At 42.6% G+C, this 22,371-nt stretch overlaps 1 protein-coding gene across 8 annotated transcripts in view; it reads left to right on the top strand.

Moving 5' to 3' along the window:
* The window catches only part of LOC112868110 (urea transporter 1), a 53,993-nt gene that overhangs the window by 25,205 nt on the left and 6,417 nt on the right, over positions 1–22,371 (top strand). For all 8 annotated transcript variants that reach the window (XM_086682874.1, XM_086682877.1, XM_086682873.1 and 5 more), the window contains 6 exons: positions 9,313–9,469; positions 10,159–10,348; positions 12,782–12,910; positions 14,378–14,570; positions 18,520–18,667; positions 19,112–19,246. In XM_086682874.1, coding sequence (XP_086539000.1) covers positions 9,313–9,469; positions 10,159–10,348; positions 12,782–12,910; positions 14,378–14,570; positions 18,520–18,667; positions 19,112–19,246 — 952 coding nt within the window. The remainder of the gene's footprint in view (positions 1–9,312; positions 9,470–10,158; positions 10,349–12,781; positions 12,911–14,377; positions 14,571–18,519; positions 18,668–19,111; positions 19,247–22,371) is intronic.

The following is a 22,371-nucleotide window of genomic DNA, read 5'->3' on the forward strand; positions in this document are numbered from 1 at the left end:
TATCTTTTAATAGGTGTTTGTTGGCTATGGTAAATGCAACAGTGATGGGGTCAAAAATAGCCATGAGAACCCCTTATGCACAGCCTGGCCACAGAGAGAAGATGAGCTGGTTTATCTGCATAGATTTGGGGTATTACATGTCTTATATGCCTGTGGCTTCAACATTCCACTTGTGCCTCCTGGGATCTGAGAGTTTTGATGTTTTCCTACTCCCTGCTCGCCTGGCTGTGCTCTTGGCTTTCTTGCATGCTCACGGTGGTCTTGCCATTGTCTTTCTCTCTTTGCCTATCTCTGGGATTACCTCATTGGTATTCTTCATTTGTTTCTACCATTGGCACGATGAAAACTTCATTGTTGTCTGGTGGGTACCATTCTGGTGATGCTGGTGCTTTCCTATCATATAGTTATCATGAGAAGGGAAGAGCCTCGTAGTGAACACAAGCCACGGTCATATTAGCATTTTCCCGAGGCACGCTGACTATAATCATGCCTCGTACGTTCTTATGTTTTACAATTCCTAGATCACAACTCTTTGGTTTTCAATAGCTTGGTTCACTTTTACCTTTTCCAGTGTCTATACTTTGTGGAATATTATCCTTGTCTGTTTTTCAACATTTAAATAACAAATCCCCAAAACAAAGAATGTCTGAGGCAGTTGCCCGATGTGGGGACATATTCAAGCAATCTTTGAGTTGCAGAGTGTCTATGAGGGGCTTTACTTAGGCTGTGTCAACGCATACAGACTGTTTTGTAAATAATTCTGCCCTTTCAAACCTTAAAATCTCCAGCAATTTTCCATTTTTTTTGTGTGTGTAAAATAAAAACTTAATTTTACTAGGCTGCTTGGGACTTCTAGGAAAGGTGGTGGAGTAGGAAGACTCTAAGCCCACCCTGTCCCATGGATACATCTAGCTAACACTCACTTCAATGTAAATAACCCAGAAACCACCCGAAGACTGGCAGAAACAAACACCACAGCTAAATGTAAAGAAGAAGCCACATGGAAGAGGGTAGAAAGGGCAAAGACACGGTCAGGAGCTAAACGGACCCACAGGTTGGTCCATGGTCATGAGGGAGTCCAGGGCACAGAGAGAGGACAGAAACAGACCCCTGGACCAGGGAGCCCACACAGGGAAGACAAATCCCCATAACATTTGGCTTTGAAAACCAGAGGGACTGAATTTCATGAGTTCTCACAATGAGCAGGACTTAAAATCTGAAACTTTAAAATCAGCAGACTTGGCACTAGGAGAACAGAGTCGGAGAGAGGAAACTGAGGCCCTGTGCTTAAAGAGACTGCACAACAGCCCTGTAGAGGCGCAGCAGAGATGCAGCAGTTTGAAAAACGCCTGGAACATGCAGGAGAAAGAGTTACCTACTCGTCTCAGAGCACGTCCTGGAGGGACAGAGATCACTGGGAGACCCTCCAGGCACGAAGGAGCTGGCAGGTGCCACTTCCCTCCCGTGCCCCCCAGCATAAAGACACCACCACCTGCAGGAACCAGAGAGGCACTTGCAGTAGCTACCTAACTTGCTAAAGCAACTCCCCGGCTGATCCACCCCCTGCAGACACACCTGCCTCAGCCCCAACGATGCAGGGCCCCTTTTGGCTGGAGCCCATTCAGGGCAGTGCCACAGGCCTGTCAGAGTACAAGCAGGCCCAACAGGACAGGTGGTGGACTCCCTCCTGACCACCACTCCAAAGTGACTCCTGCCCCGGGGAAAGGGAAAGATAACCCCACACACCCGTGAGACTACAGTCCCAGCAGTGGGCTGGGGGAAGACATCTGTCTGACTGCAGGCCCTGCCCACCAACAAAAGCCTCTCAGTGGACAGCACGGGGAGAGCACCCTGCAGATGGGTGCTACCGCATCTCTGGCAAATGCCTGGTCTGACTCAACTCAAGCCCCAGGCGTCCTCAGACTGGCCCACTGACACCACACGGACCAAACCCTGCCCACAACAAGCAAAGAAAGTCGCTGCAGATGACCGGACTGAAGGAGAAATCAGCTCAGTCACAAAAGCTGGATGCACACAGCACACTTAGAAGACACCCCTGGAGCACCAGGTCCTGGTGAACAGGGGACGCTGCACTGCAGGGCACTACAAGACCTCTTCATAAGGCCATTACTCTCCAGTGCAGGAGACATATCTGACTTTCCTAACACAGAGAAACAGAGGCCAAGACAGACAAAATGAGGAGACAGAAGAATATGTCCCAAATGAAAGAACAGGACAAAATCACAGCAAGAGATCTAAGCTAAATGGAGATAAGTAATATGTCCGATAAAGAATTTAAAGAAATGATCATAAAGATACTCACTGGACTGGAGGAAAGAGTGAGGGACAACAGTGAGACACTTAGTGATGATAAAAAAAGAACCAAACAGAGATGAAGAACACAATAAATGAAATTAAAAGTACACCAGATGGAATAAATAGCAGACTAGAGGAAGCGGAACAAATCAGTGACCTAGAGGACAGAGGAAAAGAAAGCAATCAAGCTAAGCAAGTAAGAGGGGAAAAAATTATACAAAATGAGAATAGACTTAAGGAACTCAGCGACACCATCAAGGGTAATAACATTTGCATTATAGGGATTCAGAAGAAGAGAAAGTAAGGGGGGGCAGAAAATTTATTTGAAGAAATAATAGCTGAAAAATTCCCAAATCTGGAGAAGGAAACAGAAATCCAGATTCAGGAGGCACAGAGAGCCTCCAACAAAATCAACCCAAGGAGGTTCCCACCAAGACACATAGTAATTAAAATGGCAAAAAGTAGTGATAGAATTTTAAAAGCACCAAGAGAAAAGAAAACGCATACAAGGGAAGTCCCATAAGGCTATCAGCTGATTTTTTCAGCAGAAACTTTGCTGGCCTGAAAGGAATGGCATGATATATTCAAAATGCTGAAAGGAAAAAAATCTGCAGCCAATAATACTCTATCCAGCAAGGCTATCATTCAGAATAGGAGAGATAAAGAGCTTCCCAGACAAACAGAAGCTAAAGAAATTCACGAGCACTAAACCAGCCCTAGAAGAAATGTTAAGATAGGAGACTTTTTGAGTAAAAAGCAAAGACCACAAGTAAGAGTAAGGAAAGTAGGAAACACAAAAGCAGTGAAAAAAAAAAAAAGTGTATCTGCAAAAATCAGTCAAAGTACTCACAAAATAAAAGGATGTAAAGTATGACACCATATACCTAAATATAAGGGCAAGTGGAATAAAGAAGAGGTTCAAACTTAAGCGACCATCAACTTAATATAGACTGCCAAATGCAGAAAATGTTATATACAAACCGAATGATAATCACAAATCAAAAACCAGTAATAGATATGCAAAAATTAAAGAGAAAGGAATTCAAGTATAAAACTAAAGAAAACCAACTAATCGTGAGAGAAGAGAGCAAGAGAAAAAAGGGAAAGAGAAAAACCACAAAAACAACCATAAAAAAGTAACAAAATGGCAATAAATACATACCCATTAATAATTATCTTGAATGTAAATGGACTGACTGCTCCAATCAAAAGACATAGGGTGGCAGAATGGATTTAAAAAAAAAAAAAAAAAGACCCATCTAGATGCTGCCTGCAAGAGATTCATTTCAGACCTAAAGACACATACAGGCTGAAAATAAAGGGATAGAGAAGGATTTATCATGCAAATGAATGCAAAAAGAAAGCCAGGATAGCAATACTCAAATCAGACAAAGTAGACTTTAAAACAAAGATGGTAACGAGAGACAAAGAAAGAAACTACATAATAATAAGGGGAAAAATCCAGCAAGATAAAACAAGTGTAAATATTTATGCGTCCAACATGAAAGCACCCAAATACTTGAAAAAGTTAATAGCAAACATAAGGAAAATAATCAGTAGTAATACAATAATAGTAAGGGACTTTAACATCCCACTTAACATCAATGGACAGATCATCCAAATAATAAATCAATAAAGAAACAGTGTCTTTGAATGACACATTAGACCGTATGGATTTAAGAGATACAGTGAGAACATTCCATCCTAAAACAGCAGAATACACATTCTCTTCAAGCGCACATGGAACATTCTCCAGAATAGATCACATGTTAGGCCACAAGTCTCAATAAATTCAAGAAGACTGAAGTCATACCATGCCTTTTTTCTGACCACAACACTATGAAACTACAGATCAACCACAAGAAAAAAATCTGGAAGGAACAAAATACATGGAGGTTGGATAACATGTTATCCAACAACGAATGGGTCAACCAAGAAGTCAAAGAATAAATCAAAAAATTCATGGAGACAAATGAAAATGAAAACACACACACAAAAGAAAGGAAGAAAATGAAAACACAATGATCCAAAATCTTTGGGATGCAAACGTGGTTCCAAGAGGGACGTCATATAGCAACACAGGCCTAAATCAAGAAGCAAGAAATATCTCAAATAAGGAACCTAACATTACACCTAAAGAAGCTAGAAAAATAACAAGAAACCCAAATCAGAAGAAGGAAGGAAATAATAAAGATTAGTGCAAGAATAAATTATATAGAAATTTTAAAAACAATAGAACAGATTGATGAAACCAGGAGCTGGTTCTTTGAAAGGATCAACAAAATTGATAAACCTTTAGTCAGACTCATCAAGAAAGAGAGAGAGAGAAAGAGAGAGAGAGGGAAAGAGATAATTAAAATAAACAACATCACAAAAGAGGAGAAATAACAAGTGACATTGTGGAAATACAAAGGATGGTAAGAGGATATTATGAAAAATTATATGCCAACAAACTGGACAACCTAGAAGAAATAGATAAACTCCTAGAAACATATAACCTCCAAAAACTGATTCAGGAAGAGATAGAAAATTTGAATAAACTGATTATCAACAATAAAACTGAATCAGTAATCAAAAACTCCCAACGAACAAAAGTCCAATACCAGATGGCTTCACAGGCTAATTCTACCAAACATTTAAAGAAGAGTTTAATACCTATTATTCTCAAGCTATTCCAAAAAATAGAAGAAGGAAAACTTTCATATTCATTCTACGAGGCCAGTATTACCCTGATACCAAAACCAGATAAAGAAACTACAAAAAACAGACTACAGGCCAATATCTCTGATGAACATGGATGCAAAATTCCTCAACAAAATATTAGCAAGCCAAATCCACCAATACATCAAAAAAATAATTCACCATGATCAAATGGGATTTATTCCTGGGATGCAAGTGCAATATTTGCAAATCAATCAACATGATATATCACATCAATAAGAGAAAGGATAAAAACCATATAATCCTTTCAATAAGTGCAGGAAAAGCATTTAACAAAGGACAGCATCCAATTATGATAAAGAAAAGTCTTAATAAAGTAGATTTAGAGAGAACATACCTCAACAGAATAAAGGCCACATATAAAAACCACACAGTTAGCATCATACTTAATGGTGAAAACTTGAGAATTTCCCCTTAGATCAGAAATAAGACAAGGATGTCCATTCTCACAGCTTTTTTTTAATGTTTATTTATTTTTAAGAGATAGAGAGACAGAGTGAGAGCAGGGGACGAACAGAGAGAGAGAGGGAGACATAGAATCCGAAGCAGGCTCCAGGCTCTTGATAGCTCAGAGCCCAATGTGGGGCTCGAACTCACAAACCGTAAGAGCATGACCTGAGCCGAAGTTGGACACCCAACCGACTGAGCCACCCAGGAGCCCCTCACCACTTTTTTTTTTTAAGTTTATTTATTTAAAGAGAGAGTGTAAGCAGGGGAAGAGTAAAGAAAGGACAGAGAGAGAGAGAGAATGCCAAGCAGGCTCTGCACTGTCAGTATGGAGCCCAATGAGGGTCTCAAAAAAGCATGAGATCATGACCTGAGCTAAAGTCGAGTCAGATGCTTAACCGACTGGGCCACCTAGGCACCCCCACTCTCACCACTTTCATTCAACATAGTACTGGAAGTCCTAGCCACAGGAATCAGACTACAAAAAGAAATAAAAGGCATCCAAACTGGGAAGGAAGAAGTAAAACTGTCACTATTTGCAGATGACATGATGCTATAAATAGAAAACCTTAAAGACTCTAACAAACTACTAGAACTGATAATTGAATTCAGTAAGATCCCAGAATACAAAATCAATGTATAGAAATCTGCTGCATTTCTATACACCAATAATGAAACAAGAGAAAGAAAAATTAAGAAAGCAATCCCATTTACAACTGCACCAAAAATAATAAAATACCTAGAAATAAGCCTAACCGAGGAGGTGAAAGACTTGTACCCTGAAAACTATAAAACACTGATGAAAGAAATTGAAGATGACACAAACAAATGGCAAGATATTCCAAATTCATAGTTTGGAAGAACAAATATTGTTAAAATGTCCATACTACCCAAAGCAGTCTATAGATTTAATGCAATCAGTATCAAAATACCAACAGCATTCTTCACAGAACTATGACAAATAATACTAAAATTTGTATGGAACCACACGAGACCCCAAAAAGCCAAAAGAATCTTGAAAAAGAAAAACAAAGCTGGAGGTATCACAGTTCCAGATGACTACAAAGCTGTAGTAATCAAAACAGTATGGTACTGGCACAAAAACAGACACATAAACCAATAGAACACAATAGAAAGCCTAGAAACAAACCCGCAGTTATATGGTCAATTAATCATCAACAAAAGAGCCAAGAATATGCCATGGGAAAAAGTCTCTTCAATAAATGTTGCTGGGAAACCTGGACAACTACATGCCAAAGAATGAAACTGGACCTCTTGCTTACACAATACAGAAAAATAAAGTCAAAATGGATTAAAGAACTAAACATGAGACCTGAAACCATAAAAATCCTAGAATAGAGCACAGGCAGTAATTTCTCTGACATGGACATTTCTAATATTTCTCCTGAAGCAAGGGAAATAAAAGCCTAAATAAACTATTGGGACTACATCAAAATAAAAAGCTTCTGCACAGCAAAGGGAACAACCAACAAAACTAAAAGGCAGCCTGATGAATGGGAGACGATATTTGCACATGACATAGCTGATAAAAGGGTAGTATCTAAAATATATAAAGAACTAATAGAACTCAAACCCCAAAAAACAAATAATCCAATTAAAAATGGGCAGAAGACATGAACAGACATTTCTCCAAAGAACACATACTGATGGCCAGCAGACACATGAAAAGATGTTCAACACCACTAATCATCAGGGAAATGCAAATCAAAACCACATAAGATACCACCTCACACCCATTGGAATAACTACGATCAAAAACAGAAGAAGCAGCAAGTATTGGTGAAGACGTGGACGAAGAGGAACCCTCACGCACTGTTGCTGAAAATGCAAACTGGTGCAGTGACTGTGGAAGATAGTATGGATGTTCCTCAAAAAATTAAAAACAGAACTACTCTATGATCCAGTAATTGCACTACTTGGGATTTACCCAAAGAATAAAAAAACACGAACTTGAAAGGATACATGTACCCCTATATTTATTGTAGTATTACTTACAATAGCCAAATTATGGAAACAGCCCGGTGTCAATATAATGGAATATATGGTCCATCAATGATAGTAATATTCATCTATATTTTTTATATATGAATGATCTTTTTTGTGGCTGAATAATATTCCATTATTGTATATATTTTATATAATATAAAATGAAATATTATTTGACCATAAAAAAGATGTGATGTGATATACAATGGAATATTATTCAGCCATAAAAAAGAATGAAATCTTGCCATTTGTAACAACATGGATGGAGTTAATGCTAAGTGAAATGAGACAGTCAGAGAAAGACAAATACCATATGATTTCCCTCAAATGTGGATTATAAGAAACAGAATAAACGAACAACAGAAAGAAAAAGAGACAAACCAAAAGTAGAATCATAACGATAGAGAACAAAGTGATGGTTACCAGAGGGGAGGTTGGTGGGGGGATGGAGGAAATAGGTGAAGGAGATTAAGAGTACACTTACCATGATGAGTACTGAGTAATGTATAAAATTGCTGAATCAATATTGTATGCCTGGAACTAATATAACACTGTATGTTAACCATACTGGAATTAAAATTTTAAACTTAATTTTTTTTTTTAATTTTTTTTCAACGTTTTTATTTATTTTTGGGACAGAGAGAGACAGAGCATGAACAGGGGAGGGGCAGAGAGAGAGGGAGACACAGAATCGGAAACAGGCTCCAGGCTCCGAGCCATCAGCCCAGAGCCTGACGCGGGGCTCGAACTCACGGACCGCGAGATCGTGACCTGGCTGAAGTCGGACGCTTAACCGACTGCGCCACCCAGGCGCCCCTTAAACTTAATTTTTAATTTTATTTTTATTTTTTTTTTAATTTTTTTTCAACGTTTATTTATTTTTTTTGGGACAGAGAGAGACAGAGCATGAACGGGGGAGGGGCAGAGAGAGAGGGAGACACAGAATCGGAAACAGGCTCCAGGCTCTGAGCCATCAGCCCAGAGCCTGACGCGGGGCTTGAACTCACGGACCGCGAGATCGTGACCTGAGCTGAAGTCGGACGCTTAACCGACTGCGCCACCCAGGCACCCCTAAACTTAATTTTTTTTTTTAATTTTTTTTTTCAACGTTTATTTATTTTTGGGACAGAGAGAGACAGAGCATGAACGGGCGAGGGGCAGAGAGAGAGGGAGACACAGAATCGGAAACAGGCTCCAGGCTCTGAGCCATCAGCCCAGAGCCCGACGCGGGGCTCGAACTCACGGACCGTGAGATTGTGACCTGGTTGAAGTCGGACGCTTAACCGACTGCGCCACCCAGGCGCCCCTTAATTTTTTAAAAAAGACTTCTTCTCTCGGGAAATAGCTGTTTGGTCTGCATTAGTGAGCACCATTTTGTAACCTGACGTTTGGCTCTTTAACTGACAGCATGAAGCTTCAGTACTTGGTCTTAGCTCTTTCTATATTATTAGTTGACTCAGTATGTTGAAATTAACTATTTTTTAGTCGTTCCCATTAGACTGAGCTCCTTGAGAGCAGGAGGTAGGTGCTCAATGAATATTTGTTGAACTAGAAATGGACTTACGAAATTCAAGGCCAGAACCTTCTCATGGTAGCATTAAAGGCAGTGATGAAAAAAGTACTATGGGATTTGGATGTGGACAATACTCGCCACGACAGTGTTTCAAGAGGAAATCGATGCTTTCTTAGTCCCCTGGGATGTCATGGTCTAAATAAAGTGCTTTTAAACTCATCCTCTGTGGCTACTGTAAGCAGGCCCGATGCTGGCCAGTCTTGAGTGCTCTGGCTTAGGATGTTTATGAGTTCTGTCCTTTCCTGAAGGAGCCAGAGGAAGAGCTATCCATGGAGAATAGCCCCACTATGGCTAAAATGGACCAGGGTGAAAATCAGGTTTTACCAAGTCCAAGAAGAAGACGCCTCCCCAAGGCACTTGGCTACGTCACCGGTGATATGAAAGAATTTGCCAGCTGGCTTAAAGGTATTTATGCTTCCATCCCTTGGGTTGATGGGATAGGTAGTGTGGGGTTCTTGTATTCATATCTTTAGTTATATTCCCTTGACTTTTAACTATTCCTCTCCTCTCCAGTTTTTAACTTTTCGTTTTTTTTAAGATTTTATTTTTAACTAATCTCTATACCCAACATGGGGTTCAAACTTACAACCCCAAGATCAAGAGTCACATGCTCTACCGACTGAGCAAGCCAGACACCCCTAACTTTTTATCTTCTAACCTGCAAGCCCCTTCCAATGTTTTGCTTTTTTATGGAGATAGTGGTCAGGATCAGGGCCCTGTTCATAATAGAGGAAGGCACCTGGTTCCATCCCATAATTTCAGCACTTAAAGACTGAAGTTTTATTATTGGTAATTCATTTCTTTGACTTAAGAGTCTTTACCACTGAGCATGGTAAATAAGTGCATTCTGTGCTTTCTGCAGTGGAGATTCTAATAGGGGCAGTGTGGGTGGAGCATAAAGAAACAGAAGGGTTTCAGGGATCTGAGGGCCACTAAAAGGGAAATGACTCAGAGGGAAATAGCTTCCAGGAATATCAAAACTTAGTTCACCTTTCTCAGAAGGGGTGTTGATTTTACTCAGGGTGGGCACTAGGCATGGAAAAGAGAATCTTGCCTTGTCGATTCCTTAGCTCTGAGTATCTCATCTCTTCCAGACAAACCACAGGTGCTCCAGTTCGTAGATTGGGTTCTTCGGGGCATATCCCAAGTGGTGTTCGTCAGCAACCCCATCAGCGGAATCCTGATTCTGGTGGGGCTCCTCGTCCAGAATCCCTGGTGGGCTCTCAATGGCTGTGTGGGAACAGTGGTCTCTACCCTGACGGCCCTGTTACTTGCTCAGGACAGGTAGGTGCATCCATTCAAGCCTGCTCGTCTTGCTTCTGAGAACACAGGAGCCAACCAGTGACTTTGGGAACCAGTGATAAAGTCCCACTCTTCCCAGAAAACCTACCTTTATTCCACAGAACTCTACATTTGTCTTGAGTCAGACATCAAGGGATCATCTATATCCCTTATTATTTCTCTTTCATCATTCACTAAATCATTCTTCTTTAGTGATTAATCAGTTATTTATCATGAGCATTTTGTTTGGGCATGAGTTCTTAAAAAGTCTTGATGGCTTAAAATTAAAAAAAAAAAGGGGGGGGGGGCGCCTGAGTGGCTCAGTCGGTTAAGTGTCCAACTTCAGCCCAGGTCATGATCTCACAGTTCGTGAGTTCAAGCTCTGTGTCGGGCTCTGTGCTGACGGCTCAGAGCCTGGAGCCTGCTTCAGATTCTGTGTCTCCCTCTCTCTCTCTGCCCCTCCCCAGCTCATGTTCGCATGCTGTTTCTGCCAAAAATAAACTAAAAAAAAAAAAAAAAAAAATTAAAAAAAAAAGTCTTGATGGCTTAAAAAATTCCACTAATTCCATTATATCTTGTTTCCATGCTTAGTTTAGCAAATTCATTCTTTATAGACAGTGTAAAGGTTAGCTCAGTTTCTAGAAAGATGAATAATCACAAATTCCAAGTTAGTAAGTTCTGACTTACGAAGTGTTTGTGTGTTTTCTCAACTACGTGTTAGGTTAAAAATAGCACATACATTTTTAAGTTTACTTATTTATTTTGAGAGAGAGAGAGAGAGAAAGAAAGAGCAGGCAAGTGGGGGAAGAGCAGAGAGAGAAGGAGAGAGAGAGAATCCCAAGCAGGCTGCACGCTGGCAGCACAGAGCCCAGCTCAGGGCTCGATCTCATACTCGACTCAAAAATAGCATGTACTTTATAAATTGATCTGTCATTGAAGAAGTGATAAGCTGACTTCTACAATGGGAGAAGACAGCTCCTGACTTCCTAGTTTTATCAGGGAGGCCACTGGTCTTCTAGATGTCCAGGATCAATGCATAAGCACCAGTGGATGGTCATTGTAATGACTCAGCTCTTATAACACTTACCATAAATTACCTAAGGAGCTAACCAGAAAAAGAATCAGAAAAAGTTCCACTCTCCCATCAGGTCCAAAGAGCCTGATTTGTTCTCCATAGCTTACGTTCAGTCCTATTCCAACGTACATCAGGAAACAGTCTATTCAGTATGGAGGTGTGGTCCAAGACTGCGCCATATCAACTATTCCTTCATTGTTTTGTTCAAGTGGAAAATGACACATTTTCCTTATCAGGTGTTATTTAAAAATCAAGCCATATTTACACGTGTTGATTTTCAAATCTCTTTTACTCTCTTCAGTCCCAAAGGACCGCATTAAAATGGCAATCCTGTGTTAAGAGAATCCACATCTTCCTGCTGCCTTAAGTATGGCATTCTGCAACTTGCAGACGTTGCCATTAAAGCAATGGCAGTCAAGCATCAAGTCTCCAAGTCCCTTATTAGAAGATGAGTTTTTGCATAGCTGTCCACCGTCCTCATGTATAGTCCCAAATTCTAGAAGACAGTATCACTTCTGGGGTTAAACCAGTACAAAGCCCATCACTTTCTACCTGTCCTGATAGATTAGTTAGGGGAGACCAAGGACATTGGACAGAGAGTCCCTCCTCTCATGCTCTCACCCAGGTGAGTGTAAGCGATACCACCTTGCTGTTGTACTGGTACCTACTGCCCCCGCTAAAGCTCTCACACCGCCCGAACGACCCCTGTAGTGTGGCCTCTGGCTATGTCACCTTCCTTCAGACCCTGCACCTAACCTCACATACTCACTCCACCATCTTTGCACCCGGTGACCCAATGACTTCATCCTTTAACTCAGCCCTTCGTGGTGTGAGATGTCAGCTCTTAGAGCCCTAGGGGGCCTGGCTTGTCAGCCTTGGGGCTTATTCTGTAGAAGCTGTTCTATTTCTCACTTAGGGCTTCTAGTGCCCTCAATTATGAAACGGGAACCATTTGGGTCAGGAGTAGAAAATTGCCAATAGGACAACCTTCAGAAGTGAGGTGAAATGCTGAGAAGCATAAAGAATTCGGTGCTAAATGTGCACGTAAATGGAGTACCCTGCCCAGGAAAGGTAATTGTTTTTCATTGCAATAACTTGAAAATGGATATTTGGAGACGACCAAGTAGAGGTGCAGGAAGATGAAAATGTATGCTGAGCTGGAAGATTAATGTTTATAAGGTCACAGATGCTGCAGAAGTGAATTTACAATTCGACAATCTTACACCTCTTACCAAGAATGTCAGAATTAGGAAAGTCTCACATGAGAGCTCTGAGGCCCTTAATGATGCAGGTCAGAGGCCCTTAATGATACAGAAGAAATAACAACTTTCCAATGTCCATGCTGTGCCTCTTGCCCGCAGGTCAGCAATTGCAGCCGGGCTACAGGGCTACAACGGCACCCTGGTGGGAATACTCATGGCTGTCTTTTCAGACAAGGGCAACTATTTCTGGTGGCTGTTATTCCCTGTGTCTGCTATGTCCATGACTTGGTAAGTTATACCTGGTTTTCAAAATGCCTTAAAAAAAAACATGTATGGGGCCAAGAGAGAATGGGGAGTTAGTGTTCAATGGGTACAGAGTTTCAGTTTTGCAAGATGGAAAATGTTGTATGAATGGACAATAGGGATGGTTACACAACAATGTGAATGTGCTTAATGCAAGTGAACCGCACCCTTTAAAATGGTTAAAATGGTAAATGTTATTATATATTATATTATATATAAATATTATATATTATATATATATATATAAATATGTATGTGTGTGATGGAGCCTAAAGATTTGCATCTCTAACTAGTTGCCTGGTGATGTGGCTGATCCAGGAACTACACTTTGAGAACCACTCTATGTGTGTGTCTATATGAACTCTCCCTACCCACCTGTCCCTGCTACCTTCAAAAAATTTATTTACTGAATTCAGTTCCTTTTTTTTTGTTTAAACCTAAATCCTTCAATCCTTCACACTAGTTCCTTAAACCTCCTCCCCCCTTTGTTGGAAGCAAACATTTCCTTCTTATTATGACATATTTAGGATATAAAACACTGATATCCACACAAATGAGAAGTGTGGCCCACTAAGGACAGTGTCTGCCGGGCCACCCACCCTGGCTTCAACCACAGGTGTGTGGGAGAGAACTTGCTGGTAGAGCCAACCTGTCCAGGAAGTAATTTCTGACCAGTTCTGAAGAACTGGCTGGAGGACAGAAGTTGTCCCCTGCAGTGCTCCCCACACCCTTTCCCATAACCTGGAGCTCTTGACCTTAGTGATGGGCCAACACGGGAGAGCACAAAAGAGGCCCAGAGGCCATCTAATCTAATCCAGTCCCCCAGGCTACAGACAAGGAAATGGAGGAGTAGTTCCTTGCCAAAGGTCACGAACCGCTAAAGCTGCTGCCCCCATCCTCCATCCCAATCTTCTTCCTCCAAGCCCACACCACCTTATATCCTCCCTTGGGCAATTGTTTCTCTTCTTCAAAAACAGATATAGTAAACACAAAGATGATCTAGAAATTCAAGATGGTGGTCGCCTCTGGTGGGGAGGGAGGGGCATATGATCAAGTGGGTTACACAGGGGGGCTTTAACCGTGTAGATAGTATTTTACTTCATGCTAAAATACTTCGAAAATATTTCTAAAACCTGGATTTCATAAGTCACTGTGAGAAACCCCAGAATATAATTTTTCAAAACCAAGTAAGCAAAGCATTCATTTTTGACCTTGTGTAAGACTTATTCTCTGACAGGGTTTATTCCACGTGTGTTTATTTTTTTGTTTCATTTTGATTTTTCGGTTATCTTCCCCCCACCCCCCCGCCATGAAAAGTTTGTTGAAATAGTACTTTAGGGACATATTTGCCCAGGAGACAAAACCCCTCCATGGTGTAGAGATTCAGTGTCAACTGACTTGTCACATGCACGTTCTTCCATTCTGTTCTGTGGTTGTTGCTGTTGTCATTAGTCCAGTTTTCTCAAGCGCACTGAACTCCTTGTTCTGCAAATGGGACCTCCCCGTCTTCACCCTGCCCTTCAACATGGCGTTGTCAATGTACCTTTCGGCCACGGGACATTACAATCCGTTCTTCCCAGGCAAACTGTTCAAACCTATAACCGAGGTTCCCAATGTCACCTGGACTGACCTCAGTGCCCTGCAGGTAAGGTATACCGTCTTCTCACATTCCTGCCTGGCTCTGGAAGACTCTGTGTCCTCCTGGCTAATTGTTCTTGGGCATCAGAGCCTTATGGAGACTCAGCTCTAGGGTGGCCTTGTTGCCTTCATCTTGCCCTCTGAACCATTTGTCCTGCTCCAAAGCTTTGGGCTCTAAGGGTTTGTGTATTATTGTTATTGAAGTATAGTTAACATACAGTGTTATATTAGTTTCAAGTGTACAATATAATGATTCAGCAATTCTATGCATTACTCAGTGCTGATCAGGATAAGAGTACTCTTAATTCCTTCCACCTACTTCACCTGTCTCCCCACTCACCTCCCTCTGGTAACCACCATTTTGCTCTCTGTATTTGCATCGGGTTTTTTGTTTTTTGGGTTTTTTGTTTTTTGTCTCTTTTTTCTTTGTTCTGGGGTTTGGGGATTTTTTTTAATTTTTTTTTTTAATGTTTATATTTGAGAGAGAGACAGAGCATGAGCAGGGAAGGGGCAGAGAGAGAGAGGGAGACACAGAATCTGAAGTAAGCTCAAGGCTCTGAGCTGTCAGCACAGAGCCTGATGTGGGCCTCAAACTCAGAGACCACGAGATCATGACCTGAGCTGAAGTTGGACACTCAACCAACTGAGCCACCCAGGCACCCCTGTTCTAAGGGTTTTTTTTTAATGTTTATTTATTTATTTTGAAAGAAAGAGAGTGGGGGAGGGGCACAGAGAGGGAGAGAGAGAGAGAACCCTAAGCAGGCTCCCCACTGTCAGTGCAGAGCCCAACATGGGGCTCAAACCCACAAACTGTGAGACCATGACCTGAGCCAAAGTCAAGAGTCAGACACTTAACCAACTGAGCCACCCAGGCACCCCTCTAAGGGGTCTTTTAAATGACTGCTCAAAGCTAACTTTTCCTCCTCTTTTCCCAAAATCCACTCCAGAGTATAGCTCTGTTTCAAAGTCGGAGTCAAAGACTGTTTCAAACTTTGGGTGGGTGTGTTGGGGGCCATCCTTTGAGGCAAGGCCTCCAGCCTGGAGTTAAGGCTTCCATGATCTGGCTCCTCTGATCAAAAGAATTTGTTCCTTCCATTAGATCTCATTACAGAACCTCTCTATTCTGCTTTTTCATTTGGCAGATCTCATAGAATATGTACAATAATTCATGGTTCTCAAGCTTTGGTAGGCATCAGAATCATTGTTTGTTTCTTTTTTAAATACCAGTACAAGCCCCATCTCAGACTCTCTAAATCCTAATCTCTGGGAATAGAGTCTGGGAGCCTGTATTAACAAGCTTCCCAAATAATGGTGATGTAGGCCAGAGTTTGAGAACTGCTATCATAAGATGTATTCTATGTATCTCTTTACAGATGTGCACAAAGAGAGCACCTTTTTAAAAAATCTGGTTGACCCAGGGGTGCCTGGGTGGCTCAGTTGGTTAAGTATCTGATACTTGATTTTGGCTCACAGTTTGTGAGTTCAACCCCCACATCAAGCTCTGTGTTGACAGCGTGGAGCCTGCTTGGGATTCTCTGTCTCCCTCTTGCTCTGCTCCTCCCCCATTTGTGCTTATGCTCTCTCTCTCTTTCTCTCTCTCTCTCTCAAAAATAAACATTAAAAAAAATAATAAAAATAAATTAAAAACCTGGTTAACCCAAATCACATTCCAGCTCTTCCTGTTGGTGTTTATTTAATAACTCTGTTTAAGGTTTCTTGACTATTAAAAACAAGAGAACACTTAAAATCAGAAGAGGGGCGCCTGGGTGGCTCAGTCAGTTGGGCATCCGACTTCAGCTCAGGTCATGATCTCACAGCTTGTGAGTTCGAGCCCTGGGTCGGGCTCTGTGCTGACAGCTCAGAGCCTGGAGCCTGCTTTCGATTCTGTGTCTCTCTCTCTCTCTCTGCTCCTCCCCTGCTCACACTCTGTGTGTGTCTTTCTCTCTCTCAGAAATAAATAAACATTAAAAAACACTTTTTTTTAAATCAGAAGAAAACTACCACCTTTTACGATGTGAAAAAGACTGGCTTTCCCACTATCAGGTTATGAAACCCCATTTGCCGTCCTCCTTGCTGAGCGATCAAAACATGTGAAGAGCTCAGGCAGGCTTTTCTGTACATTCTTGCCCAGAAAATAAATAGGAGCGTTTGGAAATAACCCAAAAAGAAAATCAAATGTTTATTCGAATCCCCTGTGAAAAATATTATAAATAATGTTAAGTAATCTATCTAAAATGTCCCTGTCCAACATAGTAGCCATTATCCCCATGTGGCTATTTTAATTTAAATTTGAAATTCATTACAATTAAATGAAATTGAAAATTCAGTTTCTTAGCCTCACTAGCCACATTTCAGGTGCTCAGTAGGCACACGTATTGGGCAGCACACATATGGAATATTCCACCTCCGTGGAAGTCCTGCTGGATAGTGCTGATCCGCAGAGGTAAGGGTCTTGCTCTTCTCACTATGAACTACCGCCCCAACATCAGCACCCTTATTTCCCATCTCACCCAGATTCCACCTCCCGGGCTACCCAGGGGATAGTTCTGCTGTCCGGTTCTGAGATGAAAGCCCAAGTAGTCTTTGCCCGCATCAAGTTCCCTGCTCTAGAGAAACAGGAAATGATTTCGCGTAGACATGAAAATCCAGTGTGGGCTGGAAATGTTAAGGTCCATCTTAGGATAGACTCAAACTCACAGTATGGTCCCGTGCTCTGAGCAAGGACTGATGCAGCATTTGGAAGCCAGCATTAGTTCCAGCCTAACGCGTGAAGGGAGAGGGCAGTTCCCCGTGCCGAGGCAGAGCCCCCTGTGTCAGAGTCACTGCTTCCCTAAGGCCCCCAGAAGGTATACATGTGACCTAGAGAAGACGGAGGGAGCAAGATGGGAAGGCATCTTTCAGTAAATGGTCTTGGTCACAAAGGAACCTAGTGTGGCTAATTATGCCTATCCTGGACCTACCGAATGTGTTGCTATAAAATGCTATTCACATTTGTTAGCTTAAATCAAACCCTGTCCCTTCCCGAAAACTGCCATTCTGTGAACACATGAGCTGAATTCAGGCCTCGGCCAGAAAGTAGAAATTTACATGTATTACGTGTAAATTTACATGACATTTACATGTATTTTTGTGGGGGTTTTTTTGCACTGACTGGCAGTTGTTGATAACTGGAATAAGCTAAGGATATTCTGGTTTAAATAAATACATGTTCTCATTAACAGCAGAAGTGTCAATAGGGTCCTGATTCATGAACTTGCTGATAATTGCTTCTGAATTATGGATAAGAGAACCCGACTCTGGGTCTCTGGCCTTAACAACCCAATTGCAAGGGAGCAATAGTACTTCTATTGACCACAGTGTGCACTGATGTATTAGGCCTGAGAACCAATGGACAGTTAAAAGCAACACAAGTGTAAGCTGTGAGGCAGTGACTCCACCTGGGAGCTTAGCAGCCAAAGCCACCGTGTCAGTGCAGCAACAGAGCCCCAGAGTGAAGGGGGTTCTAGGAAGGTGTGCTCAGTATGCAGCAGGTATGGGCTGGTGCATCTTTTGGGATAAAGCAAAAGTGTGAGGTTTTTCTGTAAAGAGAGAGAATTTTTAAAAAGGCGGGGGGTGGGGGTAGGGTGATGGTACCTGGGTGGGCCAGTTGGTTGAGCACCCGGCTCTTGATTTCGGGTCAGGTCCTGATCCCGGGGTCATGGGTTTGGCTGGAGCCCCACATGAGGCTCCATGCTGAGCGTGGAGCCTGCTTAAGATTCTCTCTTCCTCCCTCTGCCCCTCTCCCCCACTTGCACGCACTCTCTCTCTCTAAAATTAAAAAAAATTTTTAATTAAAAAAATAAAAAAGTTAGTCACACTGATCTCAAAAGACAACCCCACTCTACCATTGCCTTGTATGTGTTTGTAGGTGTCTGTTCAGCTGTTTTAATGACCTCCTTCTCTAAATGGCTTTGCAGCTATTGAAATCCCTGCCCGTGGGTGTCGGTCAGATCTACGGCTGTGATAACCCGTGGTCGGGGGGCATTTTCCTGGGCGCCATTCTGCTCTCCTCCCCGCTCATGTGCCTGCACGCTGCCATCGGGTCGCTGCTGGGGATAGCGGCAGGTAAGCCTGAGACGGGCAATGGGATATCGAGCACCTCCTCCGCTGCATGCACCCCCTCCGGCGTCTTCCATGCTCCAGACCTTTCTTTTTTTTTTTTTTTTTTTAAATTTTTTTTTTCAATGTTTATTTATTTTTGGGACAGAGAGAGACAGAGCATGAACGGGGGAGGGGCAGAGAGAGAGGGAGACACAGAATCGGAAACAGGCTCCAGGCTCTGAGCCATCAGCCCAGAGCCCGACGCGGGGCTCGAACTCACAGACCGTGAGATCGTGACCTGGCTGAAGTCAGACGCTTAACCGACTGCGCCACCCAGGCGCCCCATCCAGACCTTTCTTGAGAGCTCTGCTTCCAAGAACTCCCTTGGTGCCTCCCCCACCCCTAACCTCCTTCCAGAGCATGCTGCCTTTTGTCCACAGCTGTGACTCCTTCTGTCTTACCTAACAGGACTCAGTCTTTCAGCGCCATTTGAGAACATCTACTTTGGACTCTGGGGTTTCAACAGCTCTCTGGCCTGCATTGCAATGGGAGGGATGTTCATGGCACTGACCTGGCAAACCCACCTGCTGGCTCTTGCCTGCGGTGAGTATACTGTACCTCAGAGGGAGGCTCGCTCATAACCATGGGATCAGCCCAAACAGTAAGATATGACTATGTCAGGAACTGGGGCAAGGGTTCCAGTTTGGGCCCTGGCTTTCTGCGTATGTGAGCAGGGCAGGTGGCTTCCTCTCTCTGGGAGGATTAAGCCCTGCTGGGCCCTCCTCATGGGTTATCGTGAGGACAGGAGAGCCTGTTGAGCCATATTAAACATTTGCCTTATGTATGTGTTGGGGGATAGAAACTTGACTCGTCCTATGTTCTTCATACTAGTCGTTGACCCAAGAAACAGCTATGTTCTTCATACTAGTCGTTGACCCAAGAAACAGTAATAAAGTGAGTCAAGCTAAACACAGAGCCATCTCTCCTGGTGAGTCAGGCAGGACTACATGTGGCTCTTTGAGAATCACAGGAACCAGCTGTTCTCACACGTCGGGGAGTGTCAGGATCACCTGGAAGTCTTGTTAAAACACAGATGGCTGCCCCCCTTCCCCAGTCCCTGATTCGTCATTACAGGCGGGGGAGGAGTTGGCGTCTCTAACGAGGGCCAGGTGGCACTGATGCTATTCCTCCGGGGACTGCATTTTCAGACCCGCTGTATTCATCCGTTCGGACCCCCATATTCCAGCCAGACTCCTCCTGTCAGAGCCAGATGGTTCTGGAGATCCCCCACACCTTCCTTCTCATTTTACTACTGGGGTTCTGAGGCCAGAGAGGTGAAGTGATGTGCTGAAGGGCATCCAGTCAATTAGGGTAAATTCAAGCCCGGAATCTACATTTGGTAACAACTTCTGTAATTCCCCTACCCTACTCTGTTCCCAGTGGCAGCATTCAGGCCTTTAAGAGAACACACCTCAAGTGATATAGATTTGAAAAGCTAACGGATTTTTCAGGCCCTTGTAAAGTGGAGACATATTCGCCCAGAGCCTCTGGCATCCCTAATTCAATACGAAGTAAAAAGTAAGATAATGTATTAGAGTGTAGGGATACTGGGGTATCCCTGGGTGATACTGGGGAAGGGTGGAATGTGCAGAAATTATCTGTAATCTAATGGAAATACTTGTGTAGAGTCAGTTTATCACCAGATTAATCAATCCAAGTTACCTACACCGCTATTAAAATGGTGGACCACATACACACACGTAATGGAATACTACTCAGCCATAAAAAGGATGAAATCTTGCCACTTGCAACAACATGGGTAGACCTTGAGGGCATTATGCTAAATGAAACAAGTCAGAGAAAGACAAATATCATATGATGTCACTTACAGGTGGAATCTAAAAACACAAAACAAAGCAAAACCCAGACCCATAAGTACAGAGAACAGATTGGTGGTTGCCAGAGAGGAGGCGGATTAGGAGCATAAATGGATAAAGGGAAGTACAAACTTCCAGTTATAAAATAAATAAGTCATGGGGGGTGTAATATACAACATGAGGAATCTAGTCAATAATATTGTATTAACTTTGTGCGGTGATGGACGGTGACTTTACTGAGGTGAGCATCTCACGATGTATGCAAAGATGGAAACACTATGTTGTACACCTGAAACTAATATAATATTGTATGTCAATGATACCCCAATTAAAAAAAATAAGGTAATAAAATAAAAGGGTAGACCACATGTCAGGCAGAGAATGTGGAATGGATTCCTGCACTGGGCAGGAAGCAGGACCAAGGATTTCTAAGGCCTCACTCAATTTTAATTTTCTGATGCTGCAGTGAAGTTAAAAAATCTCAGATTGTTGTGGTGTTGCCACTTTACATGTCATTTTGCCAATTTCCTTATAGTACACAGCTGTTTCACCAACTAGTCCTGTCAAACTTTTTGCTCATTCTCCCATATTTGTTCATAAGCTTAGGGCAAAGGAGAAAACTGATTACGTGTCACCTGAGGTAGGCCAGGTTAGAAGCTTTACTGTGAGATTCTTTGAGATTTCAAATCTTTTTTTTTTAAGTTTATTTTTGAGAGAGAGAGAAAGAGAGAGAGAGAGAGAGAGAGAGAGAGAGAATCCCAAGCAGGTTCCACGCTGTCAGCACTGAGCCCAACACAGGCCTCGATCCCACAAACGATGAGATCGTGACCTGAGGTGAAACCAAGAGTCCGACACTTCACCGACTGAGCCAGGCGCCCTGAGATTTCAAGTCTTTTATTCAAGGGGCTTACATTTACGTTTCTGTGTGGGCGGTGATAGAAAATACATATTAAACACTCATGAAACCCACGTGGCCATGGCCGGATATGATGTATCTGAACTTCCTCCCCTAGGAAGACCTAGGGGATTAGCAACTTTAGATCCAGAAATTCCTGTGCGCAGATGTTATGGTCAAGGGCAGAAGCCAGGTGGGTGAGAGCAAGCCCACTGGAGACCATATGATATCTGTGACAGAACAAGGACACATCTGCAGTACCAGATTCCCTGGGGGCACATGACAGTGCAGAATCATCAAGAAGCACCTCCTAGGGGTGCCTGAGTGGTTCAATTGGTTAAGTGCCCCACTTCGTCTCAGGACATGATCTCACGGTTCATGGGTTTGAGCCCTGCGACGGGCTCTGTGCTGACAGCTCAGAGCCTGGAACCTGCTTTGGATTCTGTCTCTCCCTCTCTCTCTCTGCCCCTTCTCTGTTCTCACTCTGTCTCTCTCTCTCAAAAATAAATAAACATTAAAAATAAATTTAAAAAAAATTAAAAAAAAAAAAGAAGCATCTCCTAGACACGGTGGCTTTTCTGTATGTCCTAAAATTGAGAGAAGGAAGTCCTGTTGGTGGAGGCAATCTGACTGGATGGTCGGGGCCAGCATGGGGACAGCCTGAGTACATCCTTCAAGCTCAAGCAGAAACTGTTTTTGGTCACACGAGTTGTTGCTGAGATCTTAGACTGTGGAAAGGGATGAGGCCAAGATGTTAGCAGATGGGTTTCCTCAAAGCAGGAATATCTTCATTATTTTCTTCACTATAGAAGTAAAGTAGTATGGGCTTATGGTACCAAAAAAAAAAAAAAATTGATAAATACAGAAGAGTATAAAGCAGAGTGTAAAAAGACTCCCTCCTGCTCCCTCAGTGTAACTTTTTGCCTCCCTCTTATAAGGACCTCGGGTTACGTTGG

The sequence above is a fragment of the Puma concolor genome, chromosome D3, assembly GCF_028749965.1.
Source record: "Puma concolor isolate L17-30 chromosome D3, mPumCon1.1.hap2, whole genome shotgun sequence".
Classification (NCBI taxonomy): Eukaryota; Metazoa; Chordata; class Mammalia; order Carnivora; family Felidae; genus Puma; species Puma concolor.